This window comes from Macaca thibetana, chromosome 7 (genome assembly GCF_024542745.1).
Source record: "Macaca thibetana thibetana isolate TM-01 chromosome 7, ASM2454274v1, whole genome shotgun sequence".
Lineage (NCBI taxonomy): Eukaryota > Metazoa > Chordata > Mammalia > Primates > Cercopithecidae > Macaca > Macaca thibetana.
The window spans coordinates 138,652,432-138,677,816 of NC_065584.1; the positions used below are offsets into that span (position 1 = coordinate 138,652,432).

Consider the following 25,385-nt stretch of genomic DNA (forward strand, 5'->3'; position numbering starts at 1 on the left):
GGTGGGTACGTAATTCCTCCTTTAGCTCTGAGAAATTTGATGGACTGAAGCCTTCTTCTCTCATCTCGTCAAAGTCATTCTCCATCCAGCTTTGATCCGTTGCTGGCGATGAGCTGCGCTCCTTTGCCGGGGGAGATGCGCTCTTATTTTTTGAATTTCCAGCTTTTCTGCCCTGCTTTTTCCCCATCTTTGTGGTTTTATCTGCCTCTGGTCTTTGATGATGGTGACGTACTGATGGGGTTTTGGTGTAGGTGTCCTTCCTGTTTGATAGTTTTCCTTCTAACAGTCAGGACCCTCAGCTGTAGGTCTGTTGGAGATTGCTTGAGGTCCACTCCAGACCCTGTTTGCCTGGGTATCAGCAGCAGACGCCGCAGAAGATAGAATATTTCTGAACAGCGAGTGTACCTGTCTGATTCTTGCTTTGGAAGCTTCCTCTCAGGGGTGTACTCCACCCTGTGAGGTGTGGGGTGTCAGACTGCCCCTAGTGGGGGATGTCTCCCAGTTAGGCTACTCAGGGGTCAGGGACCCACTTGAGCAGGGAGCCTGTCCCTTCTCAGATCTCAACCTCCGTGTTGGAAGATCCACTGCTCTCTTCAAAGCTGTCAGACAGAGTCGTTTGCGTCTGCTGAGGTTTCGGCTGTGTTTGTTATTGTTTACTGTGCCCTGTCCTCAGAGGTGGAGTCTACAGAGACAGGCAGGTTTCCTTGAGCTGCTGTGAGCTCCACCCAGTTCGAGCTTCCCAGCAGCTTTGTTTACCTACTGAAGCCTCAGCAATGGCGGGCGCCCCTCCCCCAGCCTCGCTGCTGCCTTGCCGGTAGATCACAGACTGCTGTGCTAGCAATGAGGGAGGCTCCGTGGGTGTGGGACCCTCCCGGCCAGGTGTGGGATATGATCTCCTGGTGTGCCTGTTTGCTTAAAGCGCAGTATTGGGGTGGGTGTTACCCGATTTTCCAGGTGTTGTGTGTCTCAGTTCCCCTGGCTAGGAAAAGGGATTCCCTTCCCCCTTGCGCTTCCCAGGTGAGGCAATGCCTCGCCCTGCTTCAGCTCTCGCTGGTCGGGCTGCAGCAGCTGACCAGCACCGATTGTCCGGCACTCCCCAGTGAGATGAATCCAGTACCTCAGTTGAAAATGCAGAAATCACCGGTCTTCTGTGTCGCTCACGCTGGGAGTTGGAGACTGGAGCTGTTCCTATTCGGCCATCTTCAATGCTGGGGTTTTCTTATTAGCCTTTTTTGATTTTCACATATTCACCATTCTCATACCTTTATTTTGCCTTAGGAACTTAGGCACCAAGATAATTTCATTAATATCTTTAAAATTCTTGATATATTTTATTAAGTAAAATTAAACTGGTATTTATTTTATAGTAATTTTATTATATCATGAGACATGTACTCATAACTAGAAATTACTTGTCAGTAATACATTTTGAAAGAGAAAAGTCATTTTGTGATTTGTTTGACTTCAACAAAATTCTTGTTCAGTGGTATTTTAGAATATGATAGGTTATACAATTTTGCATTATGTACTTTAAAGGTTATGTAGTTTTCTTCAAAAGGAAAATATATGGAAATAAATAATTTAGTGAAACAAGAATACAAAACATTTTAAATTATCTTATTAGTGCTTAAGGTTACAAAGAGACTTAAAATCAACAAAAGGCAAAATTTGAATTAGCAAAATTTAAGATGTATATTTTATATATTTTTTCTGGTTAGTGTAATAAAATGTGTTAATGCTACATTTAAAAATACACAATGTACATTTTTTAAATAACACAAATGTATAATGCCACCCAGAGATAACACTATGATCGTATAATTTAGCAGTATTTCCTGCTTGGTATTTGTTTTTGTGTTTTCATGCAGACATATACACATATCTATTTGTGTTTGGTGTGCGTGTGTGTGTGTGTTGAGATAGTAAAATGTTTTTATCCTGCTTTTTTTGGCAACTTACAGGGTTTCTTTGAATACATGTTTGCTGACCACCTGGATGTTGTCAGCATCCACCTGCAAACTTTAAACTGAAAGACCAGCCCCTAAAAATTTTCCACTTTCTGCTATTTCTTTGTTCAAATGAGGTACTCTTTTAGACTGGGGAAAAATATTTTTTAGCTTCTATTTGTGGATTTTCTAAGCATATATCTTTTTCTGAACAACGTAAACAACCAATAAATTTTGTCTTGCTAAAAGCAGAGCATAAAAGATTCTACATAATCCCCAGGGTATATTGTTCCCAGTGTTCTTCCAGCCCTTTCTTCTAAGTAACCTCACATCCCATTGCTCATTCCCTATTGTACAGGCAGTATTAGAATCTTGGGAGTTTTGTACTCTTTAATGGATATAAAGTGAAAAGGTGTGGGAAAGGAGAAACAGCTTTACCTACTGGGAAGTCCATTAGCATGAAATAGGGAGGGATTGATAGCCTTGCTTGGCAGCAGTCTAGGACCCAGATCTCTGATAAACGGAGCAGACATTGGAAGGTTTCTAGAAATACCCTCCCATTCCTCTCTGGTCAGGTTAGTGTTTTAGGAGTTTATATACTAGCAGTCACTGAATAGTTCCCCATCTAGCCAGCCACTTAAAGTTAGAAAAAGTTCCTTCCAGAAACTGGGAAATCTTTGATTTGTAACCTTCATTTCTAATACTGTTGTGACTTTGCATCCTTTTTGGTTTTCTCGGAAGTTTCCATGGGATGCTTAGAGGGACTGAATCAGATTCAGCTAGCTACCATCCATTATACCCCAGAAATCACCTCAGTTAAATTTTAATCAAAATGTAAAATATTTCTGTCAGCTTTCTAAGAGGAATACTTGCCTAATGCTTTAGAAAATTTAAAATGCTGCTTTCAGCATACTGATTATAAGTAGAGTATTATTCGCCTTCAAAGTATTCATTGTTATTACAGTGTTAACTGCTAGGTACTTCCGCCACATTTTCACAACATAATTGGATGTTTTTATAAACTGTCATACTCAAGCATCTGTCCTTTATTCCCTAACTCTACATAAATACCTTTAGTTTATATTTTGGTTCATATTACTTTAATTTGTTTTAATTAAGTAATGTTTGTTGGTCAGTTAATATGTACAAGGAAACAATGTGATAAATATGGGCCAGATATATATCTTAAATTTTGCTAATTCAAATTTTGCCTATCATTGATTTAAGAGTCTCCTTGTCACCTTAAGTACTAAGAAGAAAGATAATTCAACTTGTTTTTTTATTCTTTGATAAACTAATAATTGTTTATATTTCTCTTTGTTTTTTAAAATAAAACTGCATAACCTTTAAAGTATATGATGTAAAACTGTATAAACCTATAATAATACTTTATAATATCATTAAATAAGTTGGATGTTTTTATAAACTGTCATACTCAAGCATATGTCCTGTTTGTTTGGAATAAGTCAAACAAATCAATAACACAGTGCTTTTTTTTTCTTTCAAAAGCTATCAAAGCATAAACAAAACACATTCCAGAAAGAACAGATACGTATACAAGCAATACACAATATTGAAGAGAGAGGGCCAAAGTAAATAAAATCATTATATCAAAGATATATCTGTAGTCCCATGGTCATTGCAGCATTAGTCACAATAACTAAGACATGGAATCAACCTAAGTGTTCATCAGTGGGTGAATGTATTGAGAAAATGTAGCATGCACTCAGAATGGAATACTTTTAGCCTTAAAAAAAAAATGAAATCTTGTCATTTGCAACAAGATGGTTAAACCCTGAGAATATTATGGTTAAGGGAAATAAGGCAAGCACAGAAAGACAAATACTGCATAATCTCATTTATATGTGGCATCAAAAAAAAAAAAAAAAAAAAAAAAACACTAGAATTCATGGAAATAGAGAGCAGAATGATGATTACCAGGGGCTTAGGGAAAGGAGGCAGATTGTGGAGCTATTGGTCGAGTAATACAAAATTTTAGTTAGATGGGAGGAACAAATTCCAGAAATTCATTTTACAACATGGTGACTATAGATAATAACAATGTATTGTGTTCTTGAAAAGAGCAAAGAGAATAGATTTTATGTTTTCTCACCGCAAAAAAAAGATAAGTATGGGAAGTAGTGCAAATGTTAATTAGCTTGATTCAGCCATTCCGTAATGTACACATATTTCAAACCAACATATTGTACATGATAAACATGTCATTTTTATTTGTCAATTAAAAATAAAGAATTAAAAAAAAGAGAGTGAGGAGGATAAATTAAGAGAAGCTATACTGTGGTAGATGGTTAAGAAGGAGTCTCTAGAGATACATTACGTGAATTCCAGTCTTTGAGAACCTTACCTGCTCTGTGACTTGAAAGAAAAAAAAAATAGAAAAGGAAAGAAATGTTACAACAAATACAGAGAGGACCTTAGACTTCAGAAACATTGGCAAAACAGAAGCAATTTAGTATTTAAAGACTAAGTTGCAATTACTAAGCTTACCTAGTTTACTTGGTGTTTTCACGCTATTCATGATGGGAACAGCAACTTTCCCACTTGGTTTTATATTTTCAGAGATCATTCTAAATCTTCAGTTACAACATTGTTAAAATTAGGCTTAAAATTGTTTTGTTAGGAAGTTTGGGTACTGCAGAAAAATTCAAGGTTTTGTGTTTTAGAGATCAGAAGCAGACAGTAATTCTGTGATATTTGAATTATCTCCAGGTGCAAAGTATTTTTTTCCTTCTGACTGTGGTATGTGAGGTGGTCATTCATATTGGAAGCATGGCAGGAGTGTCAATTTTCACTTCTACACTTCCTAAATTGTTTTTCTGCTTCCACTACCCACTCGTTTGAATCCTTCTTTATACCACTTCAGAGTCATCTTTTCAAATTAATCTAATAATGCTAGTTCTTTCTGCAGAAATCTCAGGTAACGTCATATAGTTCACATGAGAAAATCCAAACTCCTTGGCCAAATATTGTACCAATCAAGGTTTGGCCTTGACCTACTTTACCTTGGTCATCCCCTGGCACCTCTTCACTTTTCATCTTATTTCCTCTTAGTGAAAATTCCTGTCACTTTATTAACATTGATCTTGCTAAGGTCATGATGATGTTTATTTGTCAAGTCCAATAACTTCTTTTCTGTCCTTATTTTATAAGACTCTTAGTGCACTTAACAGTATCAATCATCCTCTTATCAAGATTATCCTGATTCCAGTTTCCTGGGTTTCCTTTTACCTATCTAGTATTTATTTAGTCTCAATTATAGAATTTACTATTTTTTCTTCTTGTATAATTTCCTTTTATATTGCTATTTCCCAGGTGACATTCTGTAACATTTCTTCGTTTATTGTACATATTTTCCTTAGATAATCTTATCCTTTCTCATGGTTTCTGATAATTCATGCTGATGATCCCAAATCTAGGTGTCTAGTCCATGTCTCCAAAAACCAGTAACATTCCTACATGGAAGCTCTATGAGCACCTTAAGCTCATAATTAACTGGATACATCATCCCTCCACCTTCAACTTTTTTCCATTTTTTAGTTCCCAGCTCACTTGGCAGAAGAACCACTCATGTAGTCACTCAAACTAGAACCTTGAAACTTAACCTTTTCTCTTCCTCATCCCTCTCTATCAATTCTAAGTCCTAACAGTTTTTCCTCTGTGAATATTTCTCAAATCCATTTCCTCATCACCATCTACACGCTACTACTAGTTAAGACATCCATCATCTCTTCTCTTCATAGCCTCCTAATTGGACTCTTTACTTTCATCTTCCTTAAACTCATCCTCCTCCATGCTCCTCCTATCAAATTAACCTATTTAAAATCCAGATCTGATTATTTCACTTCCCATTACATGTTGAAGAACTAAAGTTCCTTGCTAATGCTTTTTAACTTATATTTACTCTGTACCATTTTGAACTTTGTCCAAAAATGTCTTTTGATGCCTAGAATAGATCCAATTTATCTAACATGTTACTCAAGACTCTCTGTAAACCCTTCAGATTTATCTTTAGCCATACCAATCCTAAATGTTCTCCTGGAAATTTGTGCTCTGTTAACCTAAAATTACTAGAGTTCACTTTATACAATATTTTATTTCTTTCCATAGTGCCTTGATTTGTACTTTTCCATTCCTCTGGAATACATTCTTTATCCATCAATGATATCAAACCCTGTGTGAGGCTTGGCTATCTCTTAGTCATTCATTGACTGTTAGCCCAGCCTAATCTCAAGACGTCTCGCCTGACCCTCCTCACCAGGCTGTGATATATGCATTCTAACTCAGTGTCTTCATAGCACTCTGCTATGCCTTTTTCATAATTTTTGCATAACTGTATTAAACTTATTACATGACTGATTCTGCCAGCAGTCTATAAGCAGATTCATTCCCACATATCCAAAGCTAATATAGTCTCTGCCATTTAGGTGTGCTCAGTAAATATTTGTTGAACCAACTTGTAGAGACGCTAAGCTCTTCACTCTTTCATGATCATTACCTCAACTCTCATTCTGTATTCCTTGTGTTTCCCTCTGACTTCTCCTCTCTTCACCACTATGGGACTCAGTTCGGCCTTTGGAGGATTGCCCTGCACCTCCAGGCCTGCTCCTCTACCCTACGGCCCACCCAAACCTTTTGGCTGCCTCTGTGATTGCACTTTCCTCTGTACAACAAAATTAGGATTTGAGGTATGTGCTTGTTAATTAGGAGTATGCATTTTATTACATCAAGACTATGTTTTAATCAACTCCAGATCCTTACCATTAAGAAGAGTGCCAGGAATACAGTAAGTACATAGCCAATGAAGAAACAGTACTCTGACCAGATGGCTTTAATAGGAAAAAAAAAATGGTTAAATACTAGAAAACTCTTAGAATAAATTCTAATACTAATTCTAATCAATTTTCATAGATGAATGTATTATAATTACTATCTGACTATCCATTGAAGTTATTTTTAAAAGAGAAGTTTAAAGTGTGAATGTAAGTTTGATGTTACTGTTTTCTAATTTTTCTGTGAACAACATGTTAGCATTAATGATAAATGTGTAGCAAAGATTGTATAAAACTATATAACTCAAGACTGCACTTATTTACATGATGTTTCCTGAATTTTGCTTAACCATCTCAAATTACGCAAAGGGTGGTTTTTGATACTTCTAATCTTCCCATATTGCATTTGCTTTTCCCTCATATGACTTTTAAGTAGTGAGCAATGTTCAATAATTGTGTCATTTTCTTTCAAATTTATTTAGTTTTTTTAAAAACTGACAGATAAAATTATACATATTTATCATGTACAATATGATGCCTTGAAGAACATATACACTGTGGGATGATTAAATCTAGCTGATTAACATATGCACATCTCACATAGTTATCATTTTTGTGGGAGAACGTTTAACATCCATTCTCCTAGCATTTTTCACAAATACAATATGTCATCATTAACTATAGTCACCATTCTGTAAAATAGATCTTTAGAACTTATCCCCCCATTTAAATAAAATGTTCTATCCTTTGACGAGGATCTTCCCAACCCTGCACCTGCTAACTGCTCCAACCTCTAGTAACCACCTTTCAACTCTCTACTTCTCTGACTTCAAGTTTTCAGATTGTGCATATGAGTGAGATCATGCTGTATTTGTCTTTCTTTGTCTGACTTATTTCACATAATGTCCTCCAGGTTCATCCATGTTGTTGAAAATGGCAGGATTTCCTTCTTTTTATGACTGAACAGTATTCTCTTGTGTATATAACCATATTTTCTTTATTCATTCATCTATTGATAGATACTTGGGTTGATTCTATTCCTTGACTGTTTTGCCTCAATACACATGGGAGTGTGGGAAAAAAAAAAAGAAATGCGATAGCAGAGCTCTAAGAATTTTTAGTTTCTGTTTTTAACTAATTTTTTGGTTAAATAAATGATACTGTTTGTGAATTCTTAATAAATATTAATTATAATCAATTCAGTATATAATAGAGTCATAACACTTATCATTTCCTTAAAGTCATTAATAATCTGAATCCAAGGTTAAGTTGCACAAATCATGTAACTCTCATAGCATAAATTTTTATTTGTGATTCTTAAAGATGCACCTTTAAAGATTTAGCCTTTTTTGTTCATCAGTGTTATGACAAAGTGGGTAGCAAGGTGCCTGGTTAAGATCTAAGAAAAGCCCCGGTTTTCAGGATCATCATTTATTTTTTGTGAGAGTGCCACTCGGGGCAGCTATTTATGTATGTGTTCAATAATACAAAATTCAGAAATGTCTAGATTCCTTGGTGGCATAGTAAGATATGAGAGCAACATAGCATCACATTATATAGTGAAATTTTCTTCCCTCCATGTATATTTTATCTTTCACTTTTTTCATAAGCTGTGCTTTCTATTTTCAAGTATTTTGTTGTAGTTCAAATGAAACAGGTTTCCTTGAGAGAAATAACAAAATTGGATCCTTGATGCTTCTGATGGGTGTAAATGATACCATTATTCAAGGTTTAAAAGAAATGATCTTTAAGCATAAAGCTGGTATTATTCAATCTGCTCTCACTATTCATCTATTTGCCTAATTAAATCTTGTCTAACAAAGTGCTTAGAAAAGAGAATTGCTTACGGAAGATATTTCTTTCTGAAAAATCATACAAACTGGACTCAAGTCAGAGGTTAAACTGACTTACTCATTCAATGTATAATGAGAGGAGGATGTCTTGCTACTTTACAACTGTGAGAGGCATGCAAATGCAAAAGAACATTTTGGTTAAAATATAGCATTTTAGGAACCAAAATAAGTCGAAGCGGGAATGAGGAAGTAGGGAGACTCCTGCACAGTTGCTTTCTGATGGTGCTAAATTCCACGGAAATTGTACTTTTGGTGTGTACATGCAATATTCAAAGTTGAGTTTACACTTCTTTGTGGCAAATTACATTATATTTTTTAAGACACATTTATTCCACATTATGATCAAACTATTACATTTGGCAATCAACATCGAGGGTGCAAAAAAATGTGCATTAAAAACGTTCACTAGAATGCTTTATACAAAACAGAAACTAAAATAACCTGTTATACAATTAGTCACAAATATAATCCTTGAGGTTTTGTCCCATATACATGAGTATTGTCTAAAACCCATCTTCTCTGACAGCAGCAAGGTCCTGTCACCACTGTGCCTGGCTGAATTCACAACTGCGTTGTAACCTGTAGCTTCCTTGTCAGTTCACTGGCTTTCTTCTCCTGCTAATTAAGATCTTCTGCCACTGCCATAGCTACTGCTGCTACTGGAACCACCATGGCCACCTTGGTTTCCTGGTTGGCAGAGTATTGGCCTCCATGACCACAGGAGCCAGAGCTTCCGCCTCCAAAGTTTCCACCCTTCATTCATCCAAAATGTGAAGATTGACTCTTATCATTGCCAAAATTGTAGCTTCCACTACTTCTGAAACTGCTTCCATTCTTACCAAATCCATGATAGTCATCCCCACTGCCACCATATCCACTACCACCACAGATGCCAAAAAAGCCATACAACCACTAAAGTTTCCTCCATGACCAAAGTTGTTATTCCTCCAAAACCACCTCCGTGACCACCACCAAAGCTTTTAGGACCCCTTTGACCTCTTCGACTGGGTGAGACACTAGCCATCTCTTGCTCTGACAGGGCTTTTCTTACTTCACAGTAAGAAAATGTGAAGGTAAGAAAAGCCCTGGTAACAACAATTACCTTACTGTGGCCATTCACAGTAAGGTATTTCTGAACGACAGCCTTATTTATGGAGTCATGGTCATCAAAGGTTACAAAAGCAAAACCCCTTTTCTCGCCCCTGTCTCAGTTATGATTTCAATCACTTCAATTTCCCTGTACTGTTCAAAATAATCTCTTGAGTGCTGTCCCTCAGTGTCTTCTTTAATGCCATCCACAAAGATCTTTTTCAAAGTTAAGTGGTTACCTGGTTGGTTACCTGGTCTTTGAGAATCTTCCCTTGAGACAGCTCTCTTTGTTTCCACAACTCTTCCTTTGTGGCCTTGCGTTCATGGCTACATCCACCTCCTCCGCAGTGGCATATGTGACAAACTCAAAGTCCCCGGAGCGTTGGGTGTTTGGGTGTCTCATTACCACACAGCCTGTGAGTGTTCCCCATCTCTCCTCAGACTCTCATTAACTTTTTTTTCAAAGCTCAACCCTCTGATGCAGAGCTTCTGCAGCTGTTCAGGCTCTTTCGAAAACTCTGACTTCGACATGACAACAGTGGCAAGGGAGACTTTAACGATGCTTTCTCGGCAGCGTCCATGGGCGAAAAGGGCAAATTACACTCTAATTAAGCCACTTTACATTTGCAAATTAGAAATTTTCAAAAGGCCGAAATTGTTTTTCTTTCAATTAGAGATTGTGCAGTTTTCTCTCCTTTTCATAGATGTAGCTGTGGAATTACTTAATTGCTGATGTTAGAAGCTCCGTTGTTGCATGAATTAATTAATTTCTGTTTAAAAAGCACATTATGTTTTTTGTCTTGCAGGCACTTTTCATGTCTGTCTTCTAAATACATGTGCCCTGGTGTCCCTGCTGTCATGAGCACCTTGCTGGCTAATATAAATGCTTTTTATGCTCACACAACAATTTCAACAAATGTACAGGTTTCTGCTTCAGATCGATTTGCTGCTACCAACTTTGGTGTAAGTATAATCTTTTAAACTTTAAAATTCCTAGTAGCTTATGGGAGTTACATTTCGAGAGACTTTGAACTTAAGATATTCTTGGAATCTTACCGCAGAAAGGACATTTTAGGGAATAGCATAATGGGCTCCAGCTCAAAGTTCATTTGAAAACTTTTTAGTAAATTAACTTTGACATTCAATAGGAATTTTCATTAGATTGAATCTTCATATCTTAAAGGATCTTTTCCAATGAGGGAAAAACATACATTTTATAAGAGAATGCTGGGACTTTATAGGGAATTCTCAACGTATGCGAATTTGGTATTCAACATTTCAGATTCACTGTCTTGTAGATACAGTTGCCTAGTCAGTGTGAGTTTGGCTGCCTTCTCTGGAACACATTAGGCTCCATTTGCACTTCCTATTGGTTCCTTCTGGTACTGATGGATAGTGGCACATCCTCTAAGTAAAACATAGTAGGTGTTTAAGGAGCCTAAGAAAAACAATATGTGCCTAATTAAGGCCGTCCATCTGACATATGCAAAGACATCAAGAATGCATTGAAAAGTAGAAATTCAGGCTGGGCGCAGTGGCTCATGCCTGGAATCCCAGCACTTTGGGAGGCCGAGGCGGGTGGATCACGAGGTCAGGTGATCAAGACCATCCTGGCTAACACAGTGAAACCCCGTCTCTACGAAAAATATAAAAAATTAGCCGGGTGTGGTGGCAGACACCTGTAGTCCCAGCTACTCGGGAGCCTGAGGCAGGAGAATGGAGTGAACCTGGGAGGCGGAGCTTGCAGCGAACTGAGACTGCGCCACTGCACTCCAGCCTGGGCGACAGAGCAAGACTCTGTCTCATAAAAAAGAAAAAAAAGAAAAAAAAAGAAAAGTAGAAATTCAGGGAATCAAAGGAGCCCCAAGAATTCATCTGTTGCATCCATCATTGTAACTTTCTCTACAAGTATACTGTAACTGAAATTGGCAAGACTGGAAATAGGATGTAAATTAAGAGTATTTCTAGTGAAGTGGTAAGAGTCAAAATTAAAAATTAGTGGAGATGGAGAACAGACGATAGATACCAAAGTTTTTCAGGGCATAAAATCAACAGCCTCAATAGCATTTGGTATGTTTGGAGACATGGACAGGGAGGGAAGAAGAAGATGCCTGGAAATATTCCCAGGTTTTTGGTCAGGGCAAATGGGTAGGCAGTAGCACTGTTCAGTAATCCTGTGAGACAGGTTTTTTGTTCTCTTTTTTTCATGGAGGAAACTAAGATCAATTGTGGGAAAGTGATTTTTCATGGCATCATATTGTTTCCACTGTACTTCCAATTTAGTTCACTGAATATATTTTTGTTACAGAGTATATTGTTTAGAACTCAAATTTTGAGTTATGTGTCATAGAAAAGAAACAGTTGAGTCACAGCAAATAAAAGGGTGAAAAAACAGTAGGGAAAAAGATGTGCTCCTGGGTTTACTCTATTTCTGTCCTTTTCCTCTAAGAGAGAAATGCATGTGAGGTGTGTGAAGTGAATTAGAATAATCAAAGGAAACTAAAATTGCTATTTAATGCCAAATCAAATAAAATGCCAGTAAAGGAGACTACTCTTTGGGTTAGGAGTTACAGAGTTTCCGTTTTTATTGAAATTTAGCAAGTCAGTTTAGTCATAAAAGCCTCAGTTCCTCAACACGTTCAGTGAAAAAGGTAATTCTTACTTTAACATGTTTCTCAAATTTAAAATAATGATAAAATGTGATACAAGATGGCAAGCCAGTTGATAAAAGTTAAAAGTGTCATTGCATAAAATATGAGGATTTTGTCTTTCCTGCCTTACCTACAGTGTAACCTACAGTATCAGCTACTTTTGTTAGACAGATTGACTCTTACAGAAGCTGGAACCAAAGAACGTTCCCTAACCAGCTCAACGAAATCCTGTTGTTACCAAATACCAGACCATAGAACAGTTTTGTTATAAAACCCTCATCTTAGTAACAGCACATGTTGTCTTGGGATTTTTACCTATGATGTAAAACATTCTGTGCTATGAAATTGTTTTGCTTCTAATATTCCGTCTGTGTATATTGTGAAGAATAAGTCAACATCGTGGAACACTGAGCCTTTCTCCCTCTGAGAAAGATGTGTTTAAGTGATTAACATCCACCATAAAAACTACCTGGAGGAAAATTAGATAACATGCTCCTTTTCTTCCTGCTGCCCCAAAGAAGAGAGAGCAGATTGATTTCAGCACATTTTAGTATTTCAGTGGCAATGTAGTTATAACAAACTTCATTTTGTAAATCCAATAACTTATTATAGAATAGGACCAAAAGAAAGAGAAATGTTTCTTCAAACTACATCATGAAAAGTTGGTGATTTGGTATGTAAATTTGACTATATTTTTCTAGCTATTGAAAATAATGCCATTTGATGAGTAAAATATACTGAAGTATATATCCTGCCTCTACATTGGAGCCTCAGGTTTTTATTCACCTAACTATTAAAGCTGATTCTGTCATCTGGGACTCAGTAACAATTATATGCTCCCTTCTTGATCCTTTTCAAAGGTACATAACCCACACATTTTGAGACTCCAAAAAATAAACCAGTGTAAAAAGCTTTCTTACCTATGAGAATTGTAAAACAAGTCTTTAAGAAAACCATTACACATTTAGACCTTTCCATGTATAAATCTTGTTTGAAATCATGATGTAGATGAAACATGTTCAAAAATAAAGTGAAAAGGACAGAACCCTTGGGTGTAGAGAAGAGATGCAAGCAAAGTTTATCCAGGAAACTGGCTGGACCAATTGGATGACAATGATTTTTTTTTTAATGTGATTTTATCTCACCACTGCACTCTAGCCTGGGAGACAGAATGAGACCCTGTCTCTAAAAAAAAAGTGATAGTGTGAAAGATAAGGTAAACGATTTTGGGAAAGGAGTAGTACATAATATCATTAACTGTCATAGAGAGTTCAAGAAAAATGGAGAATTAAATTAACCCACTGAATTTGGCAAGTAGGAGGTCATCAGTCAGTGAAGCAATTGTGGTTGAAGCCTGATTTCATGAAGTTTGTTCAGTGAATGGCATAGAACAAGCTTGTCCAACCCATGGCCTGTGGGCCACATGCAGCCCAGCGTGGCTTTGAATATAGCCCAACACAAATTCGTAAACTTTCTTAAAACATTATGAGACTTATGCATGATATTTTTATTGCTCACCAGCTACCATTAGTGTTAGTGTATTTTATGTGTGGCCTGAGACAATTCTTCTTCTTCCAAAGAAGCCAAAATATTGAATATCGCTGGCATAGAAGCACAGTGATATAAATTAAAGCTCAATTATTCACTAAAATATGATACAGTCGTTCAAAATCAGGTTTTTATGGAAGAGGTTCTATAATTGAGCAACGCCCATGATATAATGATAAATGAAAAAAGTATGCTAAAAAACTCTCTATGCAATTTAATTCCAACACTGAAAACACACACACACACATACACACACTCACACACACACATACAGGTTTAGAGATGAGACTGGAAGGAAATGTGCTAAAATACCAGTGATATAGCCACCTGGTTGGATTATAGCTGACATTTTGTTGGTTTTGTTTTGTATTAATCTTTATACAACAGTCTTTTTGTTATTATTATACTTTAAGTTCTGGGGTACGTGTGCACAACGTGCAGGTTTGTTACATAGGTTTACTTGTGCCATGTTGGTTTGCTACACCCGTCAACTCATCATTTACATTAGGTATTTCTCCTAATGCTATCCCTCCCCCAGCCCCCAACCCCCGACAGGCCCCAGGGTGTGATGTTCCCCTCTCTGTGTCCATGTGCTCTCATTGTTCAACTCCCACTTACGAGTGAGAACATGTGGTGTTTGGTTTTCTCTTCTTGTGTTACTTTGCTGAGAATGATGTCTAAAATTTTTTATAAAATACCTTAAGTCTGTATTAACTTTATAACAAAATTCTGAAAGAAAGGTTGAAATTGGGTGAGGAAATAGACTATTCTTTCAAGGAACTTAAGCGAGAAGATAAAAAGAGAGATTGGGCAAGAGTAAGAAGGTTTTTCCATATAAAAAGAGACTTTATTTTTATTCTCTGCTTGGGTAGGGATTTTTAAACTATTTAATAAAGTAAATATAAACATGTTTATAGTGTTAGGAAAGGAGTTAGTTGCAAGAGTGAGGTTGCGAATTTCTCAGATGGGAGAATAAGTGACTATAAGTACTATCTCAGAGGAAAGGAAGGAAGTGTAGTCATGAGGGCAGAAGGAGAGGCTAGCCTTTAGCACAAGAAAGGACAAGCTCTGCTCTGAAATTCGAGGAGATAGTGTGAGAGTACTTGCAGAGAACACTAAGCTTTTGATATAGAAGTGAAAAGTTGGGGTAGTTGTACCTTATTTTTAGTCCTTCTTTAAAGTTGTCTGGAAGGCCAAGAATTGCTCATTTACAAAACAAGGGCTGTGAAATGGTTGCAGAGGGGAAGAGGGTGGTAAAAGTTCGGATAAGCTACTGAGGGGAATACAAAAAAGAATGTTTCAGGGACATGTAAAAAAAATTCTTAGTAAAGCTAAAAGTGTCATTTGCTGTTGGGCACTATAAATTTGTTGTCACAATTCTTGTCACTGTGAGACTTTCTTAGGGTGTGTCAGCATTCTGACGCTGATCTATGAGGAGATATAGCTGATTGTTGGATTGACTCTAGGCTGAAATTTTGCAGAAAAGAGGCCATGTGAAGGTAAGGAAATTCATATAAAGATAATGGGGTGAAGGTAAAGTGATTTGCCGTTAGCTCTAGTTTTTGGTAAGTGGAACCATGAGAAGCATGATGGATAGCAAGAGAGAATGAGGGGAGAAGTGGGGAAAGGGACAGAGAAAGTGGAGGAGAGAAAACAGGCAGAGACAGAGGATTGTGGGAGGAACGTATCAATAGCACCTTTCAGTTAACATTTGGAAAGTGAAGTCTCAGGTCCAAAAGGTAACTCAGGGAGTAGATTGTTGAAAATTGATTGTAGAATAGTGGTATGCTACAGCTGGCTGGTACCTGCTCATGAGAACTGATTGGTAAATTTTCAGGAATATTGCAAGCTGGTTGTTAAACACAGCCATCCTTGAAATTGGACATATTAAAAGTATTTACAACATTAAAGTTAGCAAATGCTAAAAATCAAGGCTTTTTGCTTTCAGAGAGCCACTTTACCAGCACATCACTGAGTGTAAATGCTATTTGGAGTCCAGACAAATAACTTTATTAGATAAAGTGTCTCTATGTGTATTGAAGGCACTCATGGGTAGATCAGGAGTTGAAAAGGAACAAAGCTCCATGAGGTGGCAGGCAATCAATATTTTAATTTTGAAGGTGAAATTTCCTAAAGAGGAAATATATTTAGTGAATTATCTTGAAATACAAATATCAAATAAATCAATAGTAAAATTGATATTTTTGAGCTTTTTTTTAACTTGAGTATATACATGCTCAATATATACAACCAAGTATAAGTGATATTTTTATTGACTAATCAACCTTATAATATTTTCTTTCAGGACGTTTTTGGCTACATTTTCTTTGATCACTTCATATGACAAAAAATTGAAATATTATTTTTACATTTTTTTTTTACTTAGCAGAGTTGCCTTTTTTAAATGAACACCTTAGAAGAGAGTTTGTTTCACTTTCACAATGCCACATGCATTTTAGTAATTTTCACAAAATTTGGGAAAACACCAATTTTTTTTTATATGTGATGTAAAAGCAAAAATTACAGCTGACAAAGTTGAACAGGCAAAGTGAACTTTATTCAAGGCTATTGCAATAGGGGAGAGAGGTCAGAGTTCAGTTAGAGCTCAACTCCACTGAAATGAAAGGCAGGACTAAAATCAGGAGAAAGTAGTGAAGGGTGATAGTGGAGAGGTTGATCAATGGGATGTAACCAGTGCACTGAGTAATTTTGAGTTTGCCATTTTTTCTTCTGTGATTCGGCCATCTTCGTTTGCTAATTACAGCCATGGAAGTTAGGCTCCTATCTTCCCAAGGAGGGTCAGAGGTAGGAGTGCTCTCTCCTTGATGATTACATTTCAAAGGGAAGGCTCCCAAGTCTTTCAGGAAGACATTTTTGGATTATGAAACCAGCAAGAGGCTTTACAAAATATTTCCATGTGAAGGGGCAGAAAAGGAATTTACAATTAAAAGTTTTCTAAATAAAATGCTTTAAGAAAACGGAGGTTGAGACCTAGAGTCAGGAAGAAGCCTGTCTAACCAGGCTGAGGGGAAGTTAAGGATGTCTTCATCAGTGAACAATAACATTTCAATGCTTTTCAAGTTTTCCTGTGAAGGGACTCTTTAAATATACTTTGAATTGGTGAAATGTATTAATTATTTTGTCATTGAAAGCATCATTTTAGTGGTATTCCATAATTGTATGATATTTCTCTTGGTATCAGAGTTAATCTCAAATCAATAAGAGTTGTAAATGTATGTCCAGTATGTTCATATGTCTAAGACTAATTGAATTATTTTAAAATTATCAAAATTGCCTATGCATTACTTCTGTTTGAAAAGTCTTTCTTAATGAATTGCTGTTTTTGGTATGATCTGGAAAACAAAGTATTACAATTTGCTTGTTGTGTTCTGAATTATTTTTATCTTATTCCTGAAAATTTTACAAAAATCTAAGATAGCATGAATACATGGCTAGCTCCTCCCAGGGATGCTGAAGCAGGTGAGGGCTGAGGAGCTTAAGCATCATTAGCTTCTGGTTAAATTCATCCCTGCTGTTGAAGCCAGACTTTGAGAAAGAAAGAAAGAAAATAATGAGAGAAGCTGAGAGTGAAGCAGAGGTTATCATACTCCTTCCTTACAAGAGCTTTTGGTTCCACAGTTCCCCAAATCCTAGTGGGAACTTCCTGAACGTGCACAGTCAGGGGAGCAACTGCCTCTTCCCCCTGCCCATGGGCCAAATGCAGTCCACCAACTCACCAACTGGTTTTGTAAGGCCCATAAGCTAAGAATATTTTTTTAAATATTTTCTAATGTTGAAAAAAAATTTTAAAGACTGTTATTTTGTGACACATTAAAACTATCTAAAATTCAAATTTTCACGTCCATAAATCAAGTTTCATTGGAAAACAATCTTGCCTATTAGTTTACATATTGTCTCTGGCAGCTACTGTGCTACAGTGTGAGACTGAATACTTGAGACAGGGTTGGCAAAGTAAAAAATATTTCCTAACTAGCCCTTTGTAGACAGTTTGCCAATCCCTGGTCTAGTTATTCTGGTCAACTAATTAAACCAAGTTGGGGTTTTTTTTTGCTTGGATTTATCTTTTATTTTAAAAAATTTATTTAAATTTCTAATTGGATACATAATAGTAGTACATATTTATGGGGTACAAGATATATTTCGATACATGCATACGATATGTAATGATAAAATCAGAATAACTGGAATATCTGTCATCTCAAGCATTTATCATTTCTTCATGTTGGGAGTTTTCCACTTCCACTCTTTTAGTTATTTTGAAATACACAACCAATTATTGTTAACTATAGTTGCCCTTTGTGTTACCAGACACTGGATCTTATTCTTTCTAACTATTTGTGAACCTATTATAATATTTATTATTATTTTTATTATTGATTTGCCACTACTAGAGATATGTGGACCTTATTTAATAAAAAAACTGAATAATGTGGCAGTTTTAGATATTGTGCCATGTCCCTCAGGGAAACATTTTTTAATCACCCAGTCTTTCGTTATTCCTCAAATCACACCCTACAGGCAGCAGGCCTCCTCTGCTCTGCAAAGGCAATCTCACTCTAGTTAAATAGAAATTGTTGTAAATAAAATGAAATTTCAGGCCATCCTGCTGTTTAAAGAATCTCTGTAAAAATTCAATCAGCAGTGTACTTTTAATTTCACATCATCTGATGTTGTTCTGGATTCAGTGACAAGAAGCCCAGCAGTTTTCTTCACAGTTTTCTATTTTCCTTGAACATAAATTTTCCAGCTGGGCACCGAAGACTAGGTAGGGAAACCAAATGTGTGGATTGTATCAGTCAGAATTCTGTTCAACTGCATGAAACAGAAACTCACTAAAATACATTTAACTTAATAAGATTTCCCCCTTTGCTCCCCGACCCATGGAAACTAAGTCCAGAGGTAAGGAGTTTAGAGCTGGTATAACTGCTCAGTATTGTAATATTTTACAAGAGTGGGCAGCAGGGGTAGGATGGATGTAGGCAATCCTTTTTTTCTCCGTTCATTCTTTCCATTTTCATCTAATGGGCATGAAATAAGTGCTCTATCTTCTGGAGCCTATTAGAGTTTTAGGTGGGAAAAGGGAAGAAGCACAAAGGGCAAAAGTTTAAAAGTCTGAAAGGTATACCTAACAAAGAATTATACAGCAAACACTAATGTAACAAACACTATCTGCCAAGCACTCTTTTTCAATATTTCAAAACAGTAAGTCGTTGGTGGTATGGTAGCTGGATCTATTTTATTTAATAAGCTGTCTACATCTCATTGGCCAAACCATGTCATGTGGTCATCCTCGGAGGAAAAGAGCTCTGAGAAGGTGAACATTTCATATGGGCACATTTGACTTATGATATTCTTTTAGTAAGAAGCAGTGGAAGAATGGATATTGGGCAGACAACCAGCACCATTTGCCCCAGTGAGTATGAGGGCCAATGATTTGGGCCATAGTATGGTTGATCAGTCACTTCAACCGTCTTGATGATTTGTGCCAATCACAGAGATAAGATGAGGCATCTAGAGATGTGGTACGAATCACCCTCACTTTAACCATCTGAATGATTAACTTTACTGTGGCCTAAACTAATTATTTTAGTGGTTCTTCTCTTTTTCTATCTGGATTGAGGGCCACCAACCCAAATGCATGGAAGTTGGAGAGTTAAGAAAGGACTGCATAGCTTGCCTCATCCCCTGGGAAGGTATAATGGAGAGTGGTAGAGAAAGATCTAAGACGTTCAACTCATCTGTATTTTCTGTAGCTTTGTTGGGATAAAGGGTCTTAACCTGCCTAACAAGATTACACGCTTCTGGAAGGCAGGACTCATTTCTCAGGCTCCTCTATTGCCTCCACAGAGGTTAACACAGAGATGACACTCAAACTTTCTTCACTGATGTATGAATCTGATGATGGCAGTTCATTCAGAAAACTGGAGTTTCAGCTTAGGAACAGTTTACCACCTCCTGTTAATATTCAGCTCACTCCATCAAGATCAGTGACTTATATACCCCATAAATCCACCTCCTATGTGAAACTACTGGGAAAAGTTTTCATTTTTGTCAATATCCTCCAAAGTGCAATTTGGTGTTTACAGAATATTAATGTTGGCAGGGATGTTTTATGTCATTTAATCTTACCTCTCCCATTTTTTTTTTTTTATTTTTGATGAGAAAACTGCAATTCAGAATAGTGGAGTGTCTACCTCTAAGGTTTGCATGTGTGACTTTTGTGTTTTGATTTTGTTTTTATTTAATCCATCCAACTTTAACCATACACTTAATAAGAGAAAAACTCTTTATTCTCACCATCTTCAAATACTTCTGTGAAGAGGACAGTTCAACACTGATACTGCATCAAGTGGAAGCAACGGCAGTTTTTTGGCTGCATTTTTATACTAATTTTAGCACTAAGTCATACACAGCCTTTAAAAGCAATTGATCCTTTCAGATTATAAAGTCTACATTTGCTTCCAAAAAGAAAATTTTTTTGAAATTGGTTTTGACAAAAACAACACCTGCTCCCACTTCCGTAGGAGGGAGAAGTGTAAAAAACTGTAATATATTGTCTGGAGAAGGGGCATGAAGTACAGGAATAAAAACAAGAATGGGTTGCATTTTCTTTTGCTGATACATTGTATTGTTGTGAATTATTACACATAGAGAAATGTACTGGCAATTTATTTGTCTGATCTCTTTCTACCAAATGCAAGTCTCTAGATACTTTGTTAGAACAATTACACATTTCTCATTCATCAGAGAGAGGAAGTATGACTTATTGAAAAGAACATGAATTTGGTATCAAAGAGACCTGAGTTTGAATCACTGCTATGCCACATAGTAACTTTATGATCTTGGACAAGTCATTAATATATCTGATCCTTCCTTTCTATAAAATAGAGACAAAACTCAGAATTATTATGAGGCCTCTAGAGTGGTCATTTATTTCCATTCTCCTATTTTGTGTTTGCTTTGTACAGAGGGAAAAATTCATAAAACTACTGGACCAGTTGCATAACTCTCTGAGGATTGATCTGTCAAAGTATAGGGTATGTAGAAATTTACTTGCATAAAAGAAAACTGCTGTGTTTGGTTTAGATAATTTCTTGCTATATAAAAATCACCCATCATGGAATAGAAAAATAAAAATATTGATCTCAGGTGCTGTCACCCTTAGAAATAATCCATTAGGTCTCCTTTGTTGTTCAGATTCTTTACCCTACGTAGACTACAACAATACTCTGTGTGTGTGTGTGTGCGCACATGCAGCTTGAATTTTGTAATTTCTAAAATAGCCATCAGATTCAATGACCCTCAGCTAATTCATGAAGTAGACTATGGCCCAGTCCTCATTCTGAAAGCTCATCGTTTGTTAGTGAAATATTCCGCTGATACTTCCTCAATTTCTGAGCTTCCTACTTAATTTACTGCTTCATTCTCTTTCTTCCTGGATTAGGGTACCAAGAGTACCATGTGCTCTTGCAAAGTTGTACAGAATTCATTGTCAACAATTCTACATATCACCTCCTGGGGAAACACATACACATACCACAAATATATTCATGTATATATGTGATAAATATACACACATATAATTTTAGTTACAAAATATTTTAGTTACAAAAATTTAGTTACAAATTTTAGTTACAAAATGTCTATGATGATAACTAATACATGCTCTTATATCTTACATTCTTTAACAATTTATCCTATACATCTTTTCTTATTTGAACTTATCTATCTCCCATGCATTCATTTTTTATTAGTCTCTTATTGACAGATACTTTAATTGCATATTTATGGAAGTTATAATACCAAATTTAATTTGGTATTATTTCATATTGGTCATTTCATGTTGGGTCTGGGGCCAACATAATGAGAAGAGGACAACCATTAAGCTATTGGGAGAGATTTTTGGGGGCAACAAGGGCCTGAAGTCACCTCATCATAGGCACACTAACCCTGTTCAAGTTCATGAATATCTCGTAATTAGCTGTGGGTTTCCTAATGGCTCTTTAGAAAAGCATGTTAATATGTGAAATTGACCAAAGTAAAAATTCTTTCTTAGTTCAAACATTTCATAATTATAACTTTTCATTCCTTCAAATTATGAACATCTGTATTTTCAAATGATACTTCTCATCAAACCTTGCTAAAAGAAACCTTTTGTTAAAATCCATAGTGTTTCAGGAAAGACTATATGATGCAAACTTATTTTTTTAACTTTTAAAGTTTTTTGTGACTAAAAGTAAATGCAGCACATGTATAATTTCTGAAGTATTTTTTATAAAAATACTTATCTTGAGAAAATCATGAAAAATTTTTCCTATGTATGCTACACTTCTTCCTTTTAGTAGCAAGACTATTTTAGAAGCAAGCATTAATAACATCATAACATTTTAATAATGATATTGTTTTGCATTTATTGCATTGTAACTATAAATAGAAGAGTGCAGCTTTCCAAAAGTATAAAAATATAATATTTCCCAATTGTTTATATTCTATAATGTTTTATGATAAAAATGTTTTAAGAATACTTTAGGGGTATTTTTAAAATTGTATACAGTTTACTTTCCATTTTCTTTTATGAGAAGCTAATTTTAGTTTATTTTCCCACTGGAGATTTACTACTGACGACCTTATCCATTTTCTGTTTCCTGATTAACCAGGAAAACTTTCCTGCAAGCAATACTGAAAGACTGCAAGACCTGAAATCAACTGTTGACCTGCTAACAAGTATCACCTTTTTTAGGATGAAGGTATCTCATTTTATTTCTGTCACTGTTTTGGTGTGACATAGAATACATTCATCCCCTGGTAAAGTCTTGCTTTACCCTCCTCTTGATCAAGTACTGTGTCAACCCCATGGATTAAGCTGTACTATCTTTGACTGAACTCAATGAATCTTCCAATATAAGGTATAGTGAAGAAGAGGTTATCCTAGACATTTAAAATACTCTGATACATTTGGCTCTAATTTAGTTCTCAGTTAAATCTGTCTTAGATAAAGCTCTCTAGTAAGTGGATGTGGCACTTAAAAAATTTCCAAAGAATGTTAAATTGAAATGGAGTTCACTTCTAATTTTAGTTTTAACTTAGATGTTTTGCTGACTTTTTTGCTACAAGAAAGTGGCTGACTCTTTTAAGTTTACCACAATTGTGGCAACTTCCATTTTCAGCACTAGGAATGTCTGTGTAGGAATATATTTGATCACCTATCTATTGGTATCATTGGCTAGGCCCTACAAACCAGGCATTTCTTAGATATATCATTTCTGCTTTAATTGCAAGTTCTCTGCAGTCATAGTTCTGGCCTGCAGTGCAACTTATGTAAAGCATTTTCAGAAACTACTTGCCAGGCTATGGGCTAAAATACATGCTCTTTGAAAGAGAGTATTACGATGCTTATTCAGAAAATTCCTAAATAGAGACAATTTTTTTTCTTTGCATTTGCCCATGATTTTTTTCACTAGAACCTCTAAAAGTGGCATTTTGTAATGAAAGAGAGACACGAAGGGAAACCATACTATATCAGTGCTCATTTAGATTCTTTAAAGTTGAATTAAAATTCATTTGGTTTAAAATCAGGCTAACTAGGTGACTAGGATAAATAGAATTTACATCAATTCTAATCTACTGTCAGTAGCTACTGGAACAATGTGCAGATAATGATGGCGAGACCCAATCAAGTTGACTTAGATTGACAGGTGACATCTGCCATTGACACTGAGGAGTGAGGAATGGGAGTGAGGGTGGGGCGTGCCAGCACAGTGCTACCCATCTGCCATGCCTCCTTGATTAAAAACACTATCTCCTTAAACTTGTAACTACTCTTCCCCAACCCTCACTACGAGCTGATGACTTCGCTTCCTATTTCAATGAAAAAAAAATAGGAGGAAAGAAAGAGGAGCATCCTCAAGCTCCAATCACACACTCTCACCACCTACCCCAGTAGGTACTTCCTTGTATGTGTCCACATATTCTTTCTTTTTTACTATTGATGAGCCATCTGTTTTCTTAGAAAATGTGGTCTCTTCTACTTGTGCAATTGATTTTGTCTTCTCTTGTGCACTAAAATACTGGTCCAGCAATCCTCTCCATTTTCCTGAATTGTCAGCTTTCCCCTATGTACGTGCTATTGATTTTACAGTCTTCAAAATACCACTTGGTTTCACTTTCTTCTATAGCTACTACCCCAGTTCATTTCCCTTAATAGCAAAACTCCTTGAAATAGTCATCCATACATTTCCTTCCAGTTAATTTCCTTATATTATCCTTTGAACAAATTTTCTTCTCCTGTTATCCTTTTTTCTCATTGCAGAGAGTAAAAATCACTCTTTTGTTGCACAGTCCTATTAGTTTTGATAAATGTGTAGTTATATAACCACCAGAGCAATAAGATATAGAACAGTTCCATGAGCCTACACAATTCCCTTGTGCTACACCATTGTTGTCAACCCTTCTCCCACATGCTGGTAACCACTGATTTGTTCTTTGCCTATAGCTTTGCCTTTCCTAGAACATCATGTAAATGAAATTGTACACAATGTACCATAACACAACAGAGATTCATTGGTGTTGAGTGTATCAACAATCCACTACTGTTAATTGCTAAGTAGTAATTCTTTGTTATATATGTACTACCAATTTATCCATTCCCTCACTGACAGATATCTGAATTATTTCCAATTTTGGTTTATTACAAATAAAACTATTTTAAATAAGCATGGGATTATAGTTGTAAACATACATTTTTATGTTCCTTGGGTTAAATCCTCAGCAGCAGCGTGTGAGAGTCCCAATTCTTCTACATCCTCTAGCAAAACTCTTGGGATTTTCCATGTTATGTATGTATGTTTGTATGTATGTATGTATGTATGTATGTATGTATGTATGTATTCTAGTAGAAGTGATGTTGCATTATCTTAATGTATTAATTTTATTTGTCTAAAAATTAATAATATTGAGAATTTTGGGGGGTTGACTTGCTATCTGAATATCTTCTTTTGTGAAGAATGTTGAAATTTTTACCCATATTTGTTAGCTGGCTTTCTTACTATTAAGGGCAATTTAATTTTAATTATTTTAAATTGATAGATCAAATTGCATGTATTTATTGTGTACAACATATTGTTTTAAAATATATATACATTGCAGGATGGCTAAATCTAGCTAATTAACATATGCATTACCTCACAAAGTTATCATTTTTGTGAGGAGAATATTTAAAATCTACTTTCTTGCATTTTTCAAGAATACAATAGTCTTGAGTTTTGAGAGTTTTTATATGTTTTGGATACATTTTTTTTTGGCAGATATGTGATTTGCTATTATTTTTGCCTTGTTTGTGCCTTATCTTTTAATTGTCTTAAAAATATATTATATAGCAAGTTTTAAATTTTGGTCTACTTTATCATTTTTTTTTCTAATTATGGATAATACTCTTGGTTAAACCAACATCACAAAGAGGTTTTTTGGTGTGTTTCTTCTGAAAGATTG

General features: G+C 35.9%; 1 protein-coding gene across 3 annotated transcripts in view; it reads left to right on the forward strand.

The window, feature by feature from the left end:
- Positions 1 to 25,385, forward strand: part of UNC13C (unc-13 homolog C) — a 753,954-nt gene that overhangs the window by 430,663 nt on the left and 297,906 nt on the right. For all 3 annotated transcript variants that reach the window (XM_050799780.1, XM_050799781.1, XM_050799779.1), the window contains 3 exons: positions 10,485 to 10,641; positions 20,867 to 20,935; positions 22,556 to 22,645. In XM_050799780.1, coding sequence (XP_050655737.1) covers positions 10,485 to 10,641; positions 20,867 to 20,935; positions 22,556 to 22,645 — 316 coding nt within the window. The remainder of the gene's footprint in view (positions 1 to 10,484; positions 10,642 to 20,866; positions 20,936 to 22,555; positions 22,646 to 25,385) is intronic.